At 40.8% G+C, this 25,285-nt stretch overlaps 1 protein-coding gene across 1 annotated transcript in view; it reads right to left on the bottom strand.

Annotated features, from left to right (window-relative positions):
* Nucleotides 1-25,285, bottom strand: part of ntsr1 (neurotensin receptor 1 (high affinity)) — a 109,788-nt gene that overhangs the window by 7,298 nt on the left and 77,205 nt on the right. Inside the window, exon 3 of the mRNA XM_049580348.1 lies at nt 12,447-12,531. Coding sequence (XP_049436305.1) covers nt 12,447-12,531 — 85 coding nt within the window. The remainder of the gene's footprint in view (nt 1-12,446; nt 12,532-25,285) is intronic.

The raw sequence follows: 25,285 nt of genomic DNA, 5'->3' as shown, positions 1-25,285 counted from the left end.
GGACTTTCACACAGGAGACCACAGTTTGTGTCCCCTGTGAAACCAAAAGTCAGTGTTGTTTTAAAAGTCAGTGTTGTTTTAAAGGTCCAATGTGAGATTTAGATGCATGTATTGGCAGAAATGGAATAAATCATGTATAATTTTTTCATTAATGTATAATCACCTGAATGTAAGAGTGTTGTGTTTTCATTACTATATATGGAGCAGGTCTTCTTCCACAGAGTCTGCCATGTTGTTCTACAGTAGCCCAGAACACACAAACCAAACATTGACTCTAGATAGGGCCATTTACATTTCTGCGTCACACACTGTAGTTCTCCTACACCCTTGGCACAAGTTTTGTATTGTCTTCACACCTCCACACGCGGTGCAAATTTTTGCATTGCATTACTCTCACTACAATATTTTGTGTTGACTCGCTTCATACGCACAAATAACTTGCATCAGTTGCACATGAAATCACTGAATCCATGAATGAATGTCCTTAGCGTCCCTGGAGGATCTCAATGCTGATTGTCTATCGCGGTGTGAATTGGTTGCTGAAGTTCAGATTTTTCAACTTGCACGAATAACACACAATATGACACAAAATCACGCTGCTTGGTATATTCATGCCACTTAGTTTGTGTTGCACCCACAATCCCACCCAGCGGGAATACGTGTCTAGTTGTGTCTTTACATTGACTTCACATGTAATTCACTTGTGCAAATTGTTTTATCCACCTCCAGTGTGAACACAACATTAGTTCTGTAACCACACTTCTAGATGCCACTAAATCTTGCACACTGGATGTAACTAACGTATCTATGTCCCGTGTCAAACCAGAAGACAATGTTTTGTGTTTCAGCTTAGCATCACATAGAGACACTGAGGGGTGCCCTGTGTGCGCTATGAGACGCTGAAGAGCACGAAAATGGATTTGAGGACTTTGGGATGACATGGTGATACTTCCAGTTTGAGCTGCTGTGATCTGGGTCAGATGAAGATGGGGGTCCCTGAAGGAAAAGTACATCTAGGGCTCCCAAAAGGCCTCTCCTTGTTTAAGTGTAAAGACTGTGCCGTATAATGAAAGCCAGAATCATATCTTGATTTGTCCCACAGGGCAGATAATTAATTTTTGTGTTAATGATCAACAGGCTAAGAAGATTTATTTAGTCAACCAGAGAGAGTGATGCATCATTAGAACTCCTGGCTGGTAAGCAAGTATTACACTAACCCACTAATCTTTAGTTTTCACTGCTCATTTTAGGCCTTGCCAGTCCACTACCAGAAATCCCTCCAACGTCATTAACAGATCAACTACTGAGGAAATGTCTCCAAGTTTGTAGTGTGGGCTTCCTAGCAGCCTCTGGGCTTTATTAATGCAGTAAGAGGAGTGTTAGAGAAAACATTTTATGTTGTAGAATTAAATAGTGAAGCATAAAATATTTTGAAGTCTGTGTGGTAAATCCATTGTAAAATAGAGCATATTCATTTAATTTTTGATTCAGTGAGGAAGTAGAATGCTTTTCACTGTAAACTATGATTTAAGAGGTCCTTATATGCAATTTGATATTTGTTTTGCAATGCACAAGTGAGGTTTAAAGCTTTAAAGGAGCAGTCTAACTCTGTCCCTGTGACTGCTGTTGGGGAAAAGAAGGAAGAGGGAGATTAGGCTACACAGCAGGAGAGGAGAGGGACATTAAGGATGTAAAGATTACATAAGATGGGACAGGAGATGGGAGGGGTACAGAGATGGTAAACAAGGAAACAAATGGAGGATGAGGGGAGAATTAAAGACATTACAGCATATAAGCAAGTCAGTGTAGTGGAGATACATTTGGAAACACATTTTTCCACACATGTGGAACAGCGTCTAAGCTCCAAGCCTCAAAGTGGGTGTTTCGATATCCTGTAAATGATACAAGGCACTGACTTCCCCTCATTTTTTTTTAAAGCTCACATAGTGTTAGCTTCTGTCTGTGCATTTACAACATTCAGCATTTAGGAGGACCCATCATGCTGATAAAGTTCTACTGGGGATCTGAAAACTAACTAAGCAAGGCTCACCGCTAAAAGATTGGACCCATTTGCGAATGTGAACTGATTCACACTAGACACTACTTTTCATTCATGGTATTTCATGCATGCTTAAGTACTTTTCCATGCACCTAAATATGTGCATTTCAATTTGTGTATTACAAATTCTGAGAACACAAGAAATTTGGAAAAAACAACAACAAAGAAATCAAAACATGCTAGATAACGTAGATAATTAGCATTAATAAAAACAAATTGCAATATTGTGGTGCAAGGATAAGTTGTGAATTCCAAAAATTAGTTTGCATTTTAGCACTCCCAGTTCCTTCGTCACAAAGTCAGTGTTTTTTGTTATTTTAATGGAATTTTGGTTAGATGCCTAAAATAAGGTCTGTGATTGACACAAACTTAAGAGACTTTCACCTTTTGTTCTATGACATAAAAAAAATGTCGGTAAATACACCTCTCATAAATTTTAGGGCTTTTACGTATCTTAAAAAAGGCGGGTGCTACTTTGTGGCTAAATGAGACTTTTGAACAGTATCATGCTGAACATAGCTTTACAGCGTAGTTGTGGTGACGCTGAAGCCATGCGACCATAGTCAAGTTTGCCTATAGCCTAATGTTAGCTTTTTACCTCTGGCGATTGCATTTACTCCTCAGAAATCACAAGAGTTGTGTTCATTTGTGAAGATTTTTTTGCTGAACAAAACATGTAAGTATCATAAACTTTTGTTTTCCACACAGCTTATTTTCTGCAATAATCCAAAATCCAATTGAGAAATTCCATAGGCTTTCAGAAGAGGGAACAGGGTAACGCTAACTTTAGCGGTGACCTACAAAATCATCATCCCTGCAGCACTCTATGGAATCAGACTTCGCAAATAAATCATAATGTAATGAAGCACATGACTTGACCAGCATTCATCAAAAAATCTTGTGCAGTGCACAACTCATATCAGGTTAGGGAAAAACTATTTACTGTTGTAGGAATGAACATGTGTGTATTAATGGTTATCATGTCCACCTAATCAGAATGTGGGGAGGTATTAAAGGGATACTTCAACATTTAGGCAAAATTCGCCTATTGCCATAATCCCTATAGTCATATGAGTAGGTACATTACCTTTAATTGTCAGTGCGTGCTGTTCTGAGATCGGTGGGGCAGAGCTGACCGCTGAAATGGAGGTGAACGGTACAGGTCCCTCTCTCCCTCAAAACTAATCAAATACACCATCAAATGACTCCAAAACGTTCTAGTGGAAAACACATGGCTTGCGCATTCACCATGCTATGAAATAATAATGTATAATTAAGTAACATTACGACACATGAAGCAAATACAGTACAGGCCAAAAGTTTGGACACACCTTCTCATTCAATGCGTTTTCTTTATTTTCATGACTATTTACATTGTAGATTCTCACTGAAGGCATCAAAACTATGAATGAACACATGTGGAGTTATGTACTTAACAAAAAAAAAGGTGAAATAACTGAAAACATGTTTTATATTCTAGTTTCTTCAAAATAGCCACCCTTTGCTCTGATTACTGCTTTGCACACTCTTGGCATTCTCTCCATGAGCTTCAAGAGGTAGTCACCTGAAATGGTTTTCCAACAGTCTTGAAGGAGTTCCCAGAGGTGTTTAGCACTTGTTGGCCCCTTTGCCTTCACTCTGCGGTCCAGCTCACCCCACACCATCTCGATTGGGTTCAGGTCCGGTGACTGTGGAGGCCAGGTCATCTGCCGCAGCACTCCATCACTCTCCTTCTTGGTCAAATAGCCCTTACACAGCCTGGAGGTGTGTTTGGGGTCATTGTCCTGTTGAAAAATAAATGATCGTCCAACTAAACGCAAACCGGATGGGATGGCATGTCGCTGCAGGATGCTGTGGTAGCCATGCTGGTTCAGTGTGCCTTCAATTTTGAATAAATCCCCAACAGTGTCACCAGCAAAACACCCCACACCATCACACCTCCTCCTCCATGCTTCACAGTGGGAACCAGGCATGTGGAATCCATCCGTTCACCTTTTCTGCGTCTCACAAAGACACGGCGGTTGGAACCAAAGATCTCAAATTTGGACTCATCAGACCAAAGCACAGATTTCCACTGGTCTAATGTCCATTCCTTGTGTTTCTTGGCCCAAACAAATCTCTTCTGCTTGTTGCCTCTCCTTAGCAGTGGTTTCCTAGCAGCTATTTGACCATGAAGGCCTGATTCACGCAGTCTCCTCTTAACAGTTGTTCTAGAGATGGGTCTGCTGCTAGAACTCTGTGTGGCATTCATCTGGTCTCTGATCTGAGCTGCTGTTAACTTGGGATTTCTGAGGCTGGTGACTCGGATGAACTTATCCTCAGAAGCAGAGGTGACTCTTGGTCTTCCTTTCCTGGGTCGGTCCTCATGTGTGCCAGTTTCGTTGTAGCGCTTGATGGTTTTTGCGACTCCACTTGGGGACACATTTAAAGTTTTTGCAATTTTCCGGACTGACTGACCTTCATTTCTTAAAGTAATGATGGCCACTCGTTTTTCTTTAGTTAGCTGATTGGTTCTTGCCATAATATGAATTTTAACAGTTGTCCAATAGGGCTGTCGGCTGTGTATTAACCTGACTTCTGCACAACACAACTGATGGTCCCAACCCCATTGATAAAGCAAGAAATTCCACTAATCAACCCTGATAAGGCACACCTGTGAAGTGGAAACCATTTCAGGTGACTACCTCTTGAAGCTCATGGAGAGAATGCCAAGAGTGTGCAAAGCAGTAATCAGAGCAAAGGGTGGCTATTTTGAAGAAACTAGAATATAAAACATGTTTTCAGTTATTTCACCTTTTTTTGTTAAGTACATAACTCCACATGTGTTCATTCATAGTTTTGATGCCTTCTGTTACGTGCCAGTCAAGGAACCAGGACCCAGTAGCAGAGTTCAAACAAAAGCTTTATTGCCAAAATGTTCACAAAAGGAAGTAACGAGGAACACGCTCAAAAAAAACAAGGAAACAACTGAAAGCGCTCGACAAAGCACGAGGAAGACGCTGAGGACTACACGTGGCGACAGGCAGGAGATCACTGAGAGCTCGAGTGAGGAGCACCAGCATAGGGAACAATCCGGCACAGGAGACAATGAGAGAGTGGCTTAAGTAGCTGGCTGATTAGGCAGAACAAGCTGCAGGTGTGCTGGAAGCCCTGCTCCCAGTGATCGCCCCGCCTCCCGGCACACCCCCTGCAGACAGAGGGAGAGAGATATCAGAAACATATTTTCACAGAAAAAACGACAAAAACCCGGACCATAACACCTTCAGTGAGAATCTACAATTTAAATAGTCATGAAAATAAAGAAAACGCATTGAATGAGAAGGTGTGTCCAAACTTTTGGCTTGTACTGTACTTGCAACTACTTTCTTGAGTAAACCACTGGGCGGAGTGACACAGTGTGCAGCTGAGACAGTGCCATTGTTATTGCTTGTAGCCATTTGCGGTATCGTCAGCTGGATGCAGCAGAAGGTTTGAGGAAAGTTTACAAGTGTTTTTGTAAATCATGGTTTACACATGCATTGTAAAAGGTTGCAGTAACAAGCCGAAGACATGGAGCAAAGTTTCACGTAGTTCCAACCAGTAATACGGACAGGATGAAACAATGGCTATTTGTGCTGGACATCGACCCCAACACGCCTGTGGAAATGGTCCGGAAAATGTTTGTGTGCTCCTGCCATTTTTTACCGGAGGAGTGGTAAGTGATCTTTATGTATTTTGCTCAGCAATCTCTCTGCTGTAACATTACCTCCATGTTGAGTTTAGCCTACAACCCAAGCATGGTAAATAAGGCTAAAATGCAAATGTTGTTGTGGTTATGTTATGGATAAGTGCTTGCCCAGAGCATATAGTGGAGTGACTGGCATTACTTCTCATTGTTGGGAATAAACAGACTGCTAGGGAACATTTTATGTTGTTGTTCCTTCAGGAGTTGTGGTGATTTATGAGTGTGGAGTTTGCATGTTCTCCCCGTGTTCCGGTGACTACTTTGAGGCGTACTCTATATTTATATTGCACAGGTGTGCACGTGCCTAATTAAGTGGCCAGTAAGACCCACATTTACACCACCGGCTCTGGGTCTCTCCTCAGCCCCTGGTTGCTCGGCAGCCTCAATCTCTCTTCTTGCTCTCTCTTCTTCCAAAACCTGTAACTCTTCCTCTGTATATTCTGGCTTCTTCTCAACAAACTTGTTGTTTTGATGACGGGAGTAACTGCACTGAACATACGCTGTTTGAAATCACTCCCCCCAGCAAGTACTGTATGTCTGGAATGTAGTTCCGGCTCTGCATTTGGCTTCAAAACAACTCCGTCTTGTAATATCACATTATTATTTCATAGCGTGGGGAATGCACAAGCCATGTGTTGTCCACTAGAACGTTTTGGAGTCATTTGATGGTGTATTTGATTAGTTTTGATTTTGTTTTCACTGACAATTAAAGGTAATGTACCTACCCATATGACTATAGGGATTACGGCAATAGGCAAATTTGCCAAATGTCGAACTATCCCTTTAAGAAGAATATTGGATTTTTGTGTAATTCTAACTTTTTAGCGCATTAGCTAACGTTAGCTTCGATAGCAAAATAAACTGAAGGAAACCGTTCAAGTGTTGTCCTCCTTTGTAAGATTGGCAAAGAAATCAACCACAGCACCGGCCATCCCACCTTCAGCAAACCTGTTAAATCATCCATCCACTGAGTGAGAGCGTACGGGTCAGCCAGTCTGGTCCCGTTGGTCAGTGTTTAATTATTCAAGTAACACCTGGAGAGTTCTGGAGAGTGAGTGACCTGACATGGTGTGTTTGTATATTCAGTCTGATGCTCTACACTAAAAGAGGACCCAGTCAGCGCTCTACTACTCTGTCTCCCCAGACCGAGTGCCAAGAGTGTGCTCTGCCACGGCGAGAGTTTGGTGTTCTGGATAACTGAACGATACATTTATACGGCCATTTATATCTACAAAGGGAGCAGGTCCTCCTTTACGAAGATCCCCATGTTGTTTCTACAGTAGCTCAGAATGGACAATCCAAACACTGGCTCTAGATTGGTTCATTAACATTTTTGCATTTTAGTTGCAGGGACCATGAATCTCCTACACACTTGGAACATGGAATAAGTGTCAGTTCTGCAACCTCATCACTAGATGCCACTAAATCATACACACTGGACCTTTTATTACATAACATAACCTTACATAACCTTTTATTACATTCTTTGTGCCCACTTCTCCAGCAGTTTAACACAAAATTGGATAATTAGTTCCACCAACTATAGATCACAATTTGGCTTACTCCAGGTATTTGCATAAGGGTCCAATATGCAAATATCTCTGAATTTAGTTTAAATTTGCACTACATTTGGATGGAAAATTGACTATTGGCAGCTCCTGCACACTCAGTGCTGTGGTCATCATGCATTATAGAAAAGAAGGAAGTCTAATTAACTGTCTTTTCTTTAGGCTTCACAAAACGCCAGACTTTTCTACAGGAGACCCATTTTTGGAACCGCATCACACCAAGTGAACTTTGAGTCAATTTAGGGTACATTGTTACCATGTTTCTTTTTCTAAACCCAATCTATATAACTTTACATTAAGCATATGACGTGATTTGTGGGGTACAAATTTGTTAGATACCATACAAACCACTGCATGAGAATTTTTTTGCTTTATTTCATACTGCAGGTCTAGTTTTGGTGATGGCAAATGGCTAGATTGTCATAACTCCTGACAACAGGTGGTAGTCCTGTAACCTCAGCACATACAGATTAAGCAGTGACAAAAAGCATCGGCCCAAAGCTGGTTGACTGTCTGTGTGGTCTTTGAAATACATAATATACAGTACATGCATACATGAAGCATCCAGGAAACACATATGCTCTCTCTATGGATAATTTGTCCACCAAGATGTCTCATGAGATTGTACAGTATTGTATTTCTTTATGTTCACAGGCAAAGCAAAGATAAATGGATAGTTAATAGGAGGGTATGTAACACAGAGACAAGAAGATAATATAAGACAACTTAACACACGCAAACAATGGACACCAAAGGGAAAGCAAAAGGTTATAAGTCATAACACATCAATGTCCACACAAATAGTGGAGATACTCCCAAGCGTCATCTCAGTTACTAGGACCTGGTGTATTGATCTGCTCTGCTCTTGCAGTGGACAAGGGTCACTGAAGTGTGCAGAAAGTCAATGATGTGCGTGTCTGTCTGCATACGGGGTCACCATTAAAGATGAATAAGGGTTGGATTGAAATGGACAACAGGGATAGCTGACCTTTTCATTATATCTACTCAGGTAAATCTGTGGGCTCCGTTTATGTAACACAGGTTGACAGATGATGCTGTGCTCTGGTAGAATTAAGCAATATCACACGAGAGGGAGTGATGTTGTACTGTGATATCGTCACGCTTGTGATTCGGTCATAGGCACGAGGCCGCAGGCCGAGTGCCGAAGACAGTGACTGAGGCAGTGACTGATGTTTTTCTGTTGTGTCACATCAATTTTGTGCTGGCTAAAAGGTTGGGCTTGAGACTTACAGCCACAAACTTAATCTAATGAACAGGTACAAGAAGAATATGGTAACTGTTTGGTATATGGGTTCTGTGATTTCCCTGTTGGGTCGCCTGGTAAGGCCATCCTCATTACATGAGCTCAACATTCTGTTTCACTCTCTGTATCAGTCTCGACTCACTGCTGCCCCAAACACTTCCAGTGGGTGGGAGTACTCGCCTTGACACACAAACTCTTTCAGCCAATCAGGGTAATAAAAAAATAGGGAAAAACTTCATCACTAACGGAGCCAGCTGATAAATTAATCTTTTGCCAAATCAAGGCAGAAGAATGGTGACAAGCGTCTTTTCAACCTACAAACTCCGCAAGTGCATACTCTCCTTCTTCTAAGTGCTTTATCATGAGCAGCTGGACTTGCTTGAGTTCTCTGAAGATGTTTCACCTCTCATCCAAGAGGCACCTCTTGGCCCCTGATGGCCCCTGACAAAAAATATCAAATAAAATTTGTAGGAGTCCACTGAATGTTTTGCATCCTTTTCTTTCCCTTAGAAGTTTGCTATCCTCAAGCAGGGAAGCACCTGATTTGGTAAAGCATTTGTCTAAAAAATAAGATTCTATTTATTCAGTTTATTGCTCAAATACCTAACAGATATACTTCGATTTTGCTGAACCATACCAGTAGTTTAAAAACAGCGTTATTATGGAGACACAAACAGTTGAAAAAGCGCAGGTGTTGGTGTCTGCTGTATTTAAATCAGTGGGCTCACCATTGTTTGTTATTTTTAAGTGACTTTCTAGTGTACTTCTTACCCTGTAGGTTATTCCACTTACATTTATGTCTTAATCGCTGCAATTAAACCAATGATCCAAAACTCTGACTTACCTGGTCTATTGTGTAATAATTCCTCTGAATGACAGAGGCAGAGACGAGGACTGTGTGTCTCTAACTCAGGTGCGCAAGATAATGGAGGTTGGTTTAATAGAGAGTTGCTGTAGCAACAAGAGCGCAACTATAAAAACCTTTTGACAGTAATGAGATGTGGATGAGCTTGCTGCCAAGCATAAACTGACTTCCTCAAAATTCTCTCAAATTAATTCAGAAATTTCAAGTATGATTGAAAACATCCACTCATTCCTGCCAAAAATAGACTACTTGGAATCCTGACGGATGGAAATGTGTGCTTTGTGTCATGTAATTTTTCACTCTACTATAACTGACTATTGACTGTTAATACCCATGGGAAAACTTTGCTTCTCACAATAGTCTTTTTTTGTCTTGTCAGAAGTAAATCAGCCTCTTTTTGGAGATAACTAAATTCTGATCTGTTTCTCTCTCAGGCTCATTTATAAGCCAATCAAGTTTTCTGTTGGATATTACTGTTATCTCAAGAGCTGTTTATTTCAGCCAACTAAGGATTACTGCAGTGAGGCGAGGCGGCATGGCGTTGCAGTGGTTAGCATTATTGCTTCACAACAAGAGGGTTTCTGGTTTGAACCAGTGGTGGGGGAGCCCTTCTGTGCAGAGCTATGTTCTCTCTGTGTCAGCGTGGGTTTTCTGCAGGTACTCCAGTTTCCTCCCACAATCCAAAGACATGCAAGGTCTAAATCTACTCTAAATGAGATGTGAATGTGAGCGTGAATGGTTGTCTGTCTCTATGTGTCAGCCCTGTGATAGTCTGGTGACCTGTACAGGGTGTACCCTGCCTCTTGCCCAGTGTCAGGTGGGATAGGCTGTCAGGTGGGATAGGCTGCATCATATTGATGTTAAATTGAGCTCAGTTATGTCTAGGTGAAATTGGCTGGACAAAGACGAGATCTGATTTTGAATTTTCCTTCCCTCTGGGTACATCCAATACTAGATGTAGGAAATTTCTTGAAATTTGCATAGTGTCCAATGCAAAGTCTTATTGTTGAAAAAAAAAAGAGTAAAGGCTCACTGTCTGTCTCTCTGTCTGTCCTCTGGTTTTTTTCAATTTGTTTGAGATGTCCTTCACTATAAATTTAGTTATACAATTATGGAGACAGATTTATTTTCTAGATGTCCTTTCCAACTGACTTTGACAGACCTTATTTTATTGCTGCCTTTTACAAGAGAGAGCAAAAAGTATTCCCAAAATAACATCCTTTTACATCTGATATTTAGCAAGACTGAAGAAGACTGTTTCTAAATACCACAGGAGAGTTGACTCATGCCATTTTTTATGACTAATAACAGAATAATAACAGTGGTTGCCTTTCAGTTATACCTCCACTGTAGGGATGATGCAAAAAACATACACCAATTAAATAATTGCATAATCTACTTATTTTAAAAGCAAAGGGCTGCTCATATTTCTATAAACAGTGCTGGAGGGCAACTAGTTGCTCAGTGACATGATACAATAACATACCTTTTTTCTTATGTACAAGTAATTTAAGTCATTGCAACTAATTCTGTTGCCTCCCGGGTAAATCAGATATTTTATTTTATTTTAAATTGTCTCATGGAGTAATTAGAAAAACAAAACAAAATAGAGTGCTTACTTCTTCCTTGCAAAAGTAGAAGATTGAGATGAAAAGCTGTGTACAAAAACACAGCAAAGAACTGGAGAAAAGCCATTACAGAAACTTTAAAGCTAGGTTAGGCAAAAATCTGTAAAGGCAAAAAAAGAAATGGCAAAAATCTGAAAATACACGCTCCTCCTGCAGCTCTCCCCTCTTTGTTCTAAGCCCCTCCCACCACTCGGATACAGGCATATGTGAGCACTTCATACAGTCTCCCAGTGTTTCCCATACACTGATTTTTTAAATCTAATCTCATTGTAGAGTTCCCTACAGCTCATTCGCTCAGCCTCTCCTTGCCCAGGTTTCTTTCTCTGTTCATTAGATCACAAACGAGACAAGAATAAGATAGCTAGCCACCCCATGGTTGCTCAGCCTCACACCTTGCCACTGTGGACTGCTTCCCCAGTAGGAGAGTGGGTGCTACCTTGGGAGATGGAGCTTAAGTCAGTTGAAAAAGCTCAAAATCAGCAAGTGCCAATCTGGTCTGCAGTGGTGGGCAGTGAGGCGGAGGACACACTGTGATTATAGGCTTTGCTAACATTAGCTAGGCCTACATATATGTGAACCCTTTAGCTCCAGTTAGCAGAGGGCTTAACTGTTTTCTCTCCATCTCTTAAATGCTTAAATGTTTTATTAAATTTATTGTCACACGTTGTCCTGGACTCTGAATTTGAGAAGTCTGTCTTTTTGCCCATTGATGCCAAAATTAACCTGCCTATGCCTGTTTTAATCTAAAGTAGCAGGCAGATAAGCAATATGTTTTAAGATCAGTGTCTCTTCTAAGTCAGTGATGGAGAGGAGGTAAGGAAACCTTAGAAACAAGAAACATGCTGTTTGTCCATCCTCCATATAGAGTAGAAGTATGATGCGTTCTAAGCACTAACATTATGTACTGAAATGCTGTCTGTTTGATTTAATTAAGGAAACAATATATAGTTTGGAGGGACTAATTGTTAAAGGAGAGAGAGGAAAAAAAGATGGAGACATCAAGTGAGGAGAGAGCGAGAGGATGAGAATGTTAAATGAAGGCAATCTAATCAGGAAGATGTATCTGTCCTTCTCCTCTTTGACAGACGCTCTTAACTGATGACCCTCTAAATGATGGCCCTAGCCAATTTCTGTGTGTGTGTGTGTGTGTGTGTGTGTGTGTGTGTGTGTGTGTGTACTGGGGTTTTTTGCACATGTGAAAGTGCTCATGCATGTGATGGCCTCTGTTCAGGTGTGTGCACTGTGTGTGCAGCACTGGTGTGTTTCAGTAGATATCAAGTGAGAAAACAAAGTACAGGTGGTTCCTTGCATGAGAGGCTGAGAGGAATCGTTACTCACTCGGACCACTCAGAGATGTAGCAAAACATGAGGCGGCGAGCGTGATAGGGCAGCCAGCACACCACGAAGGCTATGACCACCGCTCCTGAACACAAGGGAGAGAGATAACGTCAGAGGCCAAAAAAGGAATAAGTAAACAGACGAGGAGCCATATACACAAACAAAACATACACCTTATTTGCAAAGTGTGCAAACTGTTCACAGTATTGTCATGTGAATGTTTAAGAATCAGGCTTCACCAAATACCATACATAATAGTATTGAGGACACAACAACAGAGAGGATAATGACATCTTCAAGTGCTGGATTGAGTGACTGAAAATACTTAAGTCATGCATCACCATCTCATAATGTTCAATGTGCCAAGTGACAATGTGTATAAAGTGCATCAGTGTGTCAACAGAATGATGTTTTTGAATTGGATTTGATGTATTTAAAATTAAAGGCCCAAAGCCAAATCAGTGGAGTGAAATTGTGGATGTGTCTCTACAGTGAGTTTCTAGAAATAGTCTAGACTGCTTCATTTTTGTGTTTGTTGTAAACAGCCATTTATACTTGTATGTATAGGTACAGCCACAAATATAACATTAAATCTTAACCTTATAACTGAATCAAACAATCACACAAAACTGAGACTAAACTTGGTGTAACAGGTGAGTGTTGGACCCAAACGCAGCACTGAAGACAAGTGGAACAGTTTATTATGAGCTTTCATAAGTACAGAGAGAGCAAACTGATGAAATAACTGGGAGAGTCAATGTCCAGGTTCAGAGCTTCCTGAGAAGCTTATTCAGTCCAAGGCTCTTGGCGCTGAACGCCGAAGCTGAAAATAGGTGTAGCCTGCGTCAGCCAGATGCACCCACACAGGAAACAGTTCAGTTGTGTGCAACGGTACCGTGAGGAGGCAGTTGGACAGCGATATCAGATGAACAGAGGGTCCGATACCAGGTAAACACATGACGAGCCGGCTGTTGGCAGGTCGGAGCCTGCAAGGAGTTGAGGAAACAGCAGTAATGATGAATGGATGGTATAGCTCACACACAAAGGCAGAATGTGCGTCATGTGGTGAGGTAATCTACAGCACAGGAAATCAGAGGCAGCAGAACAGGTAAACTCATTATGAAGAGCTGGGTAAAGGTGTCTCAAAACAGCCACAGGGAGCAGGCGAACAGAAACCAGAAACGTGGAAGCACAGCTCTTGGTCGGGGACAAAAGGCTGAGTGGTTTACCAGGGAGCAGGTGGAGTCAACACATTTTCACTCTGACCTTGTCTCATATTGATGTTTAATCTTTGGTGCTGATACAACATGAAAGGTACCCTGAGTGCGTTGGTTGTTGACATTCTGGGACGCTGTGTCAAATTATGCCTGTTACATTCATTGTCTTCTTTCAAAATACACTTCCATTTCAAAGCAAATTGACCATTTACATACTGTCTCTTTCAAAATAAACGCACTACATCAGTACAACAACAAGAATTGACGTTTTTGTTCTTCCAAAAACTAACACACGTGGTTAGGTTTAGGCAACAAAAACATGTGATTAGGTTTCGGAAAAATATAAGGGTTGAGCTTTATGATCTTACGGGACATGAATACCGCTCTCCTTGGTAAAAGTCAGTGTTTGTTGGACCCATTCACCACCCATCCAGGCTGCCCTACTTGGACTTTCGCTCCCTTAACTTGCGTTCGAGCACAGATAAACTATAGCAACGACCGGCCGCGTAACATGTCGGCGTTAAAGGGCGGCTTTTTTCGTCAGCGTCTGACGCTGCAAGAGATGCTGCGGATTTCAGCGACTTCAGAGTGAAACTGGGTAGGCAAAGCAGGAGAGTCTGAGACACGAGAAGTTCGCAACGACAAAACAGCCTGGGAAGTCTTGCATGGAATGACAAAGTACAATCGGCAATGAGAGTTTGTGAAGCTGGAGTTTTTATAGTGGCAGGGAGTAATGGGGCGCAGGTAAGAGTAGTTGGCTTGATAAGGTGGGTGTAGTGGACTGGCAGGAGCAGGAGATGTGTGGACAGGTGATAGGCTCACAGGTAGGTGTGGTGGAGAGGCAGGGTTTGGTGGTGGGTCAGTGATGGCCTGGGGAGGCTTATCCTTGGAGGCTTGCACAGACCTCCATGTCATAGCCAACCGTACCCTGACTGCTGTTAGGTACTGGGATGAAATCCTCAGAGCGACTGTCAGATGTTACACTGGTGCAGTGGACCCTGGGTTCCTCCTGGTGCAGGACAGTGCCTGGTCTCATGTGGCCAGAATGTGTAGGCAGTTCCTGGATGATGAAGCGTTGGTGCCATTGACTGGCCCTCTTGTTTCCCTGTCCTAAATCCAGTTGAGCACCAATGGGACGTTATTTATCAGTGCATCCAACATCTCCAAGTACCGTCACAGACTGTCCAGGAGCCCTATGATGCCCTGAGCCAGGTCTGGGAGGAGATCCCCCAGGACACCATCTGCTAACTCATTAGGAGCATGCCCAGACGTTGTTGGGAGTGTATATGGGCATGAATCTAATGGAGTCTGAACCTGGATGTCTTTCCTTGCTTGCTAGTTTCTTTCCTTTGAGCACTTGATTTTGTTGTGATATATTATTGTCAAGACAAGCATGAGGTTAAGTATTTGTAATTGTCTTTTTTGAATCCTCTGGCTGTAAACAAAAATCAAAATGAAAAGGAAAAAGAACACAGTGAGCTCAGCTGACTACAACAGTGTGTGTGTTTGATGTCTGTTTCAATTAAACTGAGTTACGACTCAGAGAAGAAGTGGTGTATCAGTCAGCTGACATAAAATTCAAACGCTGTTTTCATCTATTCATGTCTGAATAATTTATAAGTATTTGTTTACATACTGAGTAGATGCCTACATGCATGACAGCATTTCTCATCCACACAGAACCTAATTTAAACAAACTCAAGATTACAAAAAAAAGCACAAGCAACATTAGAGAGGAAATTAACCTGTTTCAAAATTATTCATAAACGAGCTGTTGGATCAGGCACAAATCAATGGCTTATTCAAACAACTGCATTGTGTTTCTTTAACAAGATTTATTCAGCTGCTTGTGGTGCTTCTTTTCTTTTCTTTTCTTTTCTTTTCTTTTCTTTTCTTTCATCGACATTTTCATCCATGTTGTTGGATGACAAGTCAGTGCACTGCATGAGAGGACAGGTTTTGTTGTCCTCTTTGTCTCCTCTGTCAATACAATTTCATCACAACTGTTGTCACTACATTCAGTGTATTTTTCTTTGCAAAACTGAGCCCATTCTTTCAGTGGCAGTTTGAATCCAAACTACTCATCTCATGTTAAAACACCTAATTTAGCACTTGTTTGAAACCTCTGCTGTGGTGTGTGGCCACACAGCATCTCAAAGCCATTATAAATTTACTGACTGTTCAACTCCCGACAACAGCTGTAAAATCAGCATTACTGTCTTCCTCTGTGAAAACAATGACAAAGTGCTGTTTGGCAACACACCCAACCTGTAACTTCTCCAGTGTTTCAAAGGTGTCAGAGTGAGAAATGCTGGCTGCAAAACAGCATGAGTAGGTGCCTCAATATTTAAATATACAAATCAAATCCCTCATGTGTAGTCTGATCTGGCCTGTATCTTTGGCACCATTTGGAACTGAACTACAGCCACTGCAAAGGTAACAGGGCTGTGCAAGAGGAAACATTCAGAAACTTAAAAAACACTATTTGAGGTTGCAGAGTCAGTCATCAAGCAAACTCAGACTATCCATCTCCACTGCCGTAGGCTCAAATCTAATGAAGACAGAGGCTTTAAATAAATGGGCTGCTTCCTGGCCACAGCCTTGAACATGATCCGCTAGGAAGCAAATATCCAAAGGCAATCTATAATGTTGTAAAAACCACGGGATATGTCATAGAAGTTTTTTTTTTTTTTTTTTTTTTTAAAATTCTTCGGGGGGCATTTTTGCCTTTAATTGACAGGGCAGCTAGGTGTGAAGTGGGGAGAGAGAGGAGGAATGACATGCAGCAAGGGGCCACAGGCTGGGGTTGAGCCCGGGCCGCTGCGGCAACAGCCTTGTACGTGGGGCGCCTGCTCTATCCACTAATCCATCGACGTCATCATATAACTTAAAGTAAGAGTTATAACTAAAGTCTAGTTTGGATGGAACCAGCCCCATAGGACATAGATAGAAGGAAACCACAGAGACCGTTAAGCAAGTTGTAACAGAGTCTTAATGAGTTATTAATGTCTGTGGATATTTGTAAAGGTGAGCATCATATTTCTACATACATATTTTAATATTTGCAGTACATTTCACATTAATTAGAAATATACAGGCTCAATTAAGTGAACTGGACTCAAGATTTAAGGTACTACTGCTCTGATACACACCTCATAAATCCACCCAATCGCCAGAAAAATGTTGGCATTGCTAGTTTCTGCAAATCTTGGGATACATTATAATTTAGCTTTATTTAAAGCTTGCTCCCATGTCTCATCCACCGGGCTGCCCATTAAAAACACTCGAGCAGATAACCTTTTGTGTTGCACCACCTATAGCCCTGTCAGTAAACAAATAAAAACTGTCAAAACCAGACACTATCTGCTGATGATGTGGGTAACAACTTGTTTTCTAATTTGCCCCTTTTCATCCATTTCAGAAGCTGTAAGCTTTGTGACATGCTGGTACATGCAGGCACTGCTCATACTGCAAAAGAGATAGTATCAATGGCCCTAGGGGCTCCTTTCCCTGCTGCCAATGTACTTCCCACCAAAATAACAAGAAAGCGAATACTCTTCTCAGTTATATCACCAAAAAACAATTTAAGATTAAAAAATGTATTACTTGTCGTTCCACTAACGTTATTTACCTTCATTCATGTCTGCATATAGGCAAAACCAGCCAGCAACCAGGCTCAACAAAGCTCTATTCATAGAGCGGATCCAAAATTACCTGTAGCTAGACACTTCCAGGAGGCCAAACATCCAGCCACTGCGTTCAATTTCTGTGGCATTGATGTAGTTAACCCCAGCTGCAGACATACAGATCTGGAAACAGTGCAGTGCAGTGTAATAATTAATTGATCTTTCCTCTTAAAACTGAACATCCTCTAGGCCTGAATGAAACACTTAATTTGTCCTGCTGTTTAGAGACATCTGCATGTACCAGCATGGCCCTGTTGGATATGCTTTGTCTTATTTTGTACTTCACTTTTTCTTTCTTTTTTTCTGTGTATAGTTGTGTTTTTTTGTACATTTGTATATGTTCTGCTATCATACATTGGTGTTTGAGGATGTTGTGAATAGTACAATACTCATAGGACAGGTCCTTGTGATTTGGTAGTCAGGCCTCTGCTTCTCAGAGCTGATTGCATCTAATTAGTGTTACCAGCTGACTGATTCACCACGCCTGGTAGTAATATGTCTGTGTCTATATCTGTTCTGTGAAGCACTCATGTCAGTAGCACTGCTTTTAGTCAAGGACAAAAACATTTGCCACTGTTTTTATTCACTTTTTATTATTGTTTTTGCACTTTGAGCACAGATTTCCTAAACAGACTTTTGTTTTGCATTGATCTCAGCCTGTGACCCTTTCTTATGGCTGTCCAGCCCAGTTGCATTGGTGTGCGGGTATCTCCTGTGCCTTACGTTACATTTGCACATTATTATTTAGTTGATATGTTGAAACGTTAGTGTGGTTATTGTGTGGTTAGGTTTAGGGACAAAAACCACTAGGTCATTTTTAGGAAAGATTATGTTTACGCTTATAATACCTGCATTTGGGGAAAAATCCCAGCTAAAAAATCAATGATATTCAAGTAAAAACCCACCGCTTTTTCTGCTGCAATTTCAGCTCGAAACTCAGCAGTGTCTCTGTAAAAAAACAACCTCTTTTCATGCCACTGTCCTTGCAGAAAAAGCAGGAAACCCAGTGATATCTCAGTTAAAAACAACCTCTTTTCATGACACTGTCTAAGCTGGAAACAAAGCCATGTCATTTTTGCGGTACTATGCTCACTTTGATAGCTGCTCCAAAACACCCACATCTGGTCTCAAAGGCTGTTGGAAACACTGGAATGACTTGCTAAATCACACCTAGTTTTGTTGTTTGTTGGTCTAAAAAGTGGTCATGCCTATAGGTGACATGCCATCCACCACCCCCTCCACCTGCCAAACTAACTTCATATACTACATCACTTTAGAAACGTTACTATGATACATATTTCACATAGAAAATGTAATGTATTTGTGGTTGGCAGAAATGTATAACGCCAACATTTTCCTCTACTGGGCTGTATAAAACATGATTGCACCACATTTAATGCAAGTGTATAGCCATCTTCACCTTGGAATGACTGGTAAGGGTTCAAGTCAAAAATGTCATACACATTTACATAATAAAGTGATGATGCACTCATTTATCCTGTCAGCCATTGTGACCTGCATTAAAGTAGCCTCTATGGTTTGTCACATACCTCACTGTGGTGCATCAGTCAAGTGTTTTCATAGACAATCGAGGTCAGTGGTAGTACAGACTACTGCTGTATTTAGTGGGTGCTGGTTTCCCAGCAGCTTCTTACAAGAACCCTGTTGTCATCCCCAAAATTCAAAACAACAAACTGTGGGTTACGACGAAACCTTTCTAGCCCTAGCTGACATTTTTATTAGAAAGTACACTGCAAAACTAGAATTACCACCCCATGGTTGCATGCCTCTGTGCACCGGTCAAATTACTCTTACAGTTTACATCCATGTCTGTAAAAACATGGATGCTTCATACCCATTGTCCCACAGACAGCACTAAGGACCTATACAATCAGCACAGTTTTAATTTGGACAACCAAGATCAGTGTCCAGTATTTGACCATATATTTCCCCCTCTGTTTCTGAGATATGACATTGGATTATTGCTATAAAAGTGTTTTATGCAGAACATTATGATGTCACAGTGAAGTTGACCATTGACCGTTTGGATATAAAATGTCATCACTTCATTATTCTATCTTAATTATTATTTGTGTGAAATTTTGTCATAATTAGCATCAATTTCTGAGTTATGGCCAAAAACATATTTTGTGAGGTCACACTAACCTTGCCCTTTGATCATCAACCACAAAATTCTATTCAGGTTATTCTTCAGTCCAAGTGGACGTTTGTGTCAAATTTGAAGAAATTCCCTAAAGGTGTTCTGCAGATATCACAGTCACAAGAATGAGACAGATGCAAAGTCACACTGACCTTGACCTTTGACCTATGACTACCAAAAGCTTATCATTTTATTGTTGAGTCCAAGGGGACATTTGTGCCAAATATAAAGAAATTTCCTTGAAATGATCTTGAGATGTTGTGTTCATAAGGCTGGGATGGACATATAAATGTACATATGGATGGACGGACAACCACAAAACATATTGCCTCTGGCCACAGCTATTGCCGGCAGGGAGGCATAAATACCACAAATAAAACATATGCCTCTACTATATGGTCCTGTCACCATAGGGCTTTTCTAGGAAACTATTTCAGGAACGTCATCTTTCATTCGGATGTTGCTTTTGTGGGGCCAGGTCCAATCTTAGATATTGCAGGAAACCCAAAGGGGTACTATGGTGATAAGCCAGCTATACAACAGAGATCTAACTGATATTTGAGTGCCAATTTGTAAGCCTGCCAGGAGAGATTACATCAGTCTAACACATGTTTCCTCTTTTTCTCTCTTGTAGCTGTGTGACTCTGTGTCTCTACAGATGGAATGCCGCAAAGAAACACTCAGCCCACAATGTCGCCAACATTTGGCACCTTTTCTAATCCATAGTGGATGCAAGAATGTGTACTGTTTGCTGAAATGTCAACACATCTTCAAAGGTTACTCTAAACTATTTAACAACATCAACAGATACACATACTGTAAAGGAATGCTTGAAAACACAGACCCACTCAAGCAGCAAAAACAGTGGGAGAGGACAGAGCCAGCATGAGTTCCAAGGGTGTTAATGTGTGTGTGTCTTTGCGCGACACCCACTCAGTCCATCAATAAGTCAGTGGCAGACAGGGATCTCATTTGCCCGGAGTCTATTCCAGCATGGCGGCTCCATCCTCAGCACTCTCCACATCGCTATTTGTCATTGTCAGTTGGTCCCATTTGGTCAGACGGTCATCATCACACACATACACGGACTCACACACAGCCATTTATCAGGAACAGTAATTCCCAAACGCTGGTAAGCTGCCGTCTGCTGTCACAGCTCTTTGAATAAATGGCTTCATATTGCTTAGCATGGATGTCTAATGATGACCGAAACCTGACATAGTTATGTGTCATCGAAGGCAAGACAGAAGACAGCCAGTGACAAAATATGGATGCAAGCACTGCCAGATTTTAAATGATTGTTTTTTAAAAATGTCTCTCTAATTGTTTTATGTGGAAGGAAATGCATTTGATACATTTGTTGTCAAATCTAACCAATTTCAAAGGCAAAACCTAAAATATGGGTTAAGAAAAACAAGTGATTCTTTTCAACACACACACTATAGGCCACATTTTAGAAAACACTTGTTAAAAACCTAAAGTACTGCATAGTGGCATTAGACAGTTAACTGTTTTTCATCATTTCTGTGTCCAGAATTTTTTTGGTGGGTCAGAAGTCATGGTTCAATGACACAATGGAGCCATCCTTAACATAACACCTACCCACACTATATGAAAACTATGTAATTACTAACGTTAGATCTCATAGCATCAGTTTTGTTTTTTCAGCCCCTTGTGTCTATGCTACATCCCATAAGCTCTCTGATCTCTTTCAGTCTAAAAAAAGACATGAATAAACATCTTTGTTAAATGCCACAATCATATGAACACAACCAAAATAACTGTCACTGACGAATGTTTCAGTCTTTCAGTTTGAATTAGCCACCAGCTGACAGTTACTGCTGACTGCTGTGGAGGTGTGTGCTTTGTGCTAACGTGCTGTAAGAAAGAGAGGCTTTTGCCAGCTCTATCATTCTTCACTTTGAAGAGATGTGTGCTGTGTTACTGCGGATTGTGTTTGCTACTGGGTTAGCTGCTAACCAGAAGTCTGTTGTTGTGTGGCGGCTTATTCTTCAGCTTGTAGTTGTGTGTGCTTTGTGCTACTGAGTTAGCGGCTCTCGAGAGTCTGTTGGTCTGCAGCAGCTTGTTCAGCCAATAGGCCCCCAGCATCTCAGAGCAGAAAGTGCTCCTCAATGTTCTCACTGTTTTGAAACCTAATTTTAAATATAACTTTTTTCAATCTTTTAAACTTGTCTTGGTGGTGGATATCATTTTTTTTGTGGTGTGACAAACTCACTTGTTATCGTATATTTATTTTTACTTTGCCCAGGCTTTAAAGAAGCTGTATAAGACATACCGAGCATGGGGTTGAATTGTCTGCACATGGTCCTCAGCAGCTTGCAGCTAATGGTGCCAACTTAATAAACAGCGCTAACAACCAAAACAGTGTTGACAGAGCAAACATATTTAACCTGGTGGAAGTGGTGGGCATGACATTTCTGCACCACTGCTTTCCTGATATCAGCGTTAACCAGTGTTGGGGGCAATGTGTTACAAAAGTTACGTGTTACAGTAATATATTACCTTTTTAGCAGTAACAAAGTAATACAACGCATTACCAATGAACATTTTGGGTAATATCATTACATTTACACTTTTACATAACACATTACCACCCGAAATAAACTGTTTATTGTTTTCATTTTTCATTCATCCACACTGCTCCACTTCACCCAATGCGTCACCAGAAAAAAAAAAAAAAAAAAAAAAAAACATCTGAAGGTTGTTGTGTCTTGTTATGTCATTACAGACTACACTATAGAAGGCTGTGGTTGATCGCCACAGCTGGATCAAGCCGTACTGTGTATTATCAGTATGTTTCCATTAATATAAAGATGCGCAATGTATTCTGTTCTGCTTTTTTTTTTTTATACTGTTTGCTTTTTATATTGCTCTTTGTTTTTGTACAGTTTACTTATTTTATGTACTGACATATTGCTTTTCCTGTTTGTACTATCCCTCTGCTGTTGTAATGCTGCAAATTTCCACGCTGTTGGACAAATAAAGGATTATCTGATCTGATCTGATCTGATCTGATCTGATTTTGCCCAACACAAGCTGTAACCACCATATGAGCGCAATGCAGAGGGGCAGCAATTAGCTAGCCAGTAAACCACACTCACAGGACATGCACAAAGGCACGTGGCGGACATAGAAGCTTGGATTACACAACACACAAACACAGAGGTAGTGTTTGTACTGTTGAGAAATGTAAAATACCAGCGTTCAGGGGCAGTGCTGAGTATGAACTTTCAACTCCCACACCTGCAGTTCCCCTCTTGGCTAAAAAATCTAATTAATTCACCAGAGGGTTTTAGACATAAGTTTAATGTGATTTAAAGTATAACCAACAGTGGACCTCTAAATGTCCCCGAAGGCTCACTGGTCCACTGCAGTTATGGATGTGTAACAATGCTGAGGTCCACTGTTGGTTTGGTACACTAGCGCATGCAAACACACAGACTTGCATAAAGAGCAGGTCTAATTCACTTAAAGAAGGACAGAGAAAAAAAGTGAAGGGTGTGGTGGGGTGGGGGATCAAAAGAAATTTATCAGTGCCCCATTCTGGTCAGTGTCTTTTTCAGCTTTTATAATTGAATACAGAACGTGGGGTACATTACAGTGAAAAATCCTTTTTTCTATAATTGAAATTGCCTAGCATTATCAATCTAATTAGACTGTCACTAAAGTGCAACACTACTCTTCACACATCAGGCAGATTTCAGCAATGACTGCTGTAATTTGGAGTATTAAAGACTAAACTGGACCCATCTGGCTGCTACATTCACTGTGACCCAATTAAGCTTGACATTAAATCTGTTTTCTGATGACACAGGTCAGAACAATGACAGTATAATCATTAAAGACAGACATCATGCATTTTATTACAAATCCTTCATTAAATGCCAGAAATGTCAAGCAGAGCTCTGTGAGAGTTTATCATCCATGCCCTTGATGAAACAAGAGACCAGAGCTAAAATACAGGGATATGTATTTCTAGTGACTCCTGAGGTACAAAAACCCCATGCAAACATGCAGATATATATAGTCACAATAAGAAAACATGACACATATTATTGTCAGTTAGTCTACAAAACAAAAAAACAACAACCAAACAAACAAAAACAACAACAACAACAACAACAACAACAACATCATTGCAATTTCATGCTTTTGGTTTGACTTTAAAACCTTCATCAGGAGCAGGTAGCAGTGTCAGGACACAGCAGCTAATACATACCAAGAGTGTACATGGATTGCTCAGGTGCATCAATGAGGCTAATCATGTCACAGTCCTAAACTGTGGATGATTTCAGATATCTGATATTATGAAACTTCTTGTTCAATTGGATTTAATATTCATTTGTGTTTTTCTTTCTGTAGCAATTTCATTACCACCCACTATTTGTTATTTTGTTCCAGCTATCAGAGCTCCCCCATTGCCTTTGTGGTTTGCAATGTGGGAGAAAAGTATCCAGCATACTCAAAAATTAACTGTATTGAGTATGCATTCCATCTGGTTTGAGTATTCCTTATTTAGTCACTTTTCAGTGTGAAAGCACCCACTAAAAACCTGCTTAGTATGAAGTATTAATTTGGGACACACCTACAGCCATGCTAGTAGGCAGATGAGCCAGGCCTGTGCAGAAATTGATCACCTTTAATCGAGGCACAATGCATGCTGGTTAGATTTGTGTCCAACTTCATCCCGACTTTCTCTGGCCTCATGCAAAAGTGGAAAACAATATTCTTACAAGATCAAGTAAGTTTCAGTTATAGAGCCAGGCGCTGCAGTTGCTCTCTAGTGACTGAAAGACCCAGAGCATGATGGGAAAAGCCTGGCTCTCATCTGATCCAACAGCTGATTGGTTTAGATGTTGACTCAACAATATGATGTCTTATACTAAGTTTTCATTTTTGTTGAATTAGATAAACCCTTGGATGACACCATCACTCCCACTAATAGTCTCAAGTTTGTGCAACAACAAGGGATTGTATCACCTAGTGAAGCAGAAGGGAAGCAATGGTGATATCTGACTGATCTTTAATGTCAGCTGTTAATTTATTAGCAATTTCTTTCCTCTGTGTTTGACTATCAGTGTTGTCAGTTTATTTAAGTAGTTTAAATGAGGGCAGGTCTACTCAGATTGATTTGATTTCATCTATATACAGCAGCAAACTGATATGATGCTAATTTACATGAACAATCTTGTTAGAGGTTACAGATCGCCTGTAAAGCATTTTAATAGGCTACTCGGTCATATTTAAAGCAATTGAAGACTGTGAACAAACTGATATATGGGTCTGATAACATATTTGCCTTCAGAACTGCCTTAATTCTTGTTGTCATAGATTCAAAAAAGTGCTGGAGACATTCTTCAGAGATTTTGGTCCATATTGACATGATAGCATCACGCGGTTACTGCAGATTTGTCAGCTGCAAATCCATAATGCAAATCTCCCGTTCCACCACATCTCAAAGGTGCTCTATTGGATTGAGATCTGGTGACTGTGGAGGCCATTGGAGTACAGTGAATTCATTATCCTGTTCAAGAAACCAGTTTGAGATGATTTGAGCTTTGTGACATGGTGCTTTATCCTGCTGCCAACAATACTCAGGCAGGCTGTGGTGTTTAAATGATGCTCAGCTCATGCTAAGGGGCCCAAAGTGTGCCTAGAAAATATCCCCCACATGACACCACCACCACCACCAGCCTGAACCGTTGATACAAGGCAGGATGGATCCAGGTTTTCATGTTGTTTACACCAAATTCT

This window comes from Epinephelus fuscoguttatus, linkage group LG7 (genome assembly GCF_011397635.1).
Source record: "Epinephelus fuscoguttatus linkage group LG7, E.fuscoguttatus.final_Chr_v1".
NCBI lineage: Eukaryota > Metazoa > Chordata > Actinopteri > Perciformes > Serranidae > Epinephelus > Epinephelus fuscoguttatus.
Note: the sequence above shows the minus strand (reverse complement) of the source record. Positions and strands in the feature narration are given on the sequence as shown.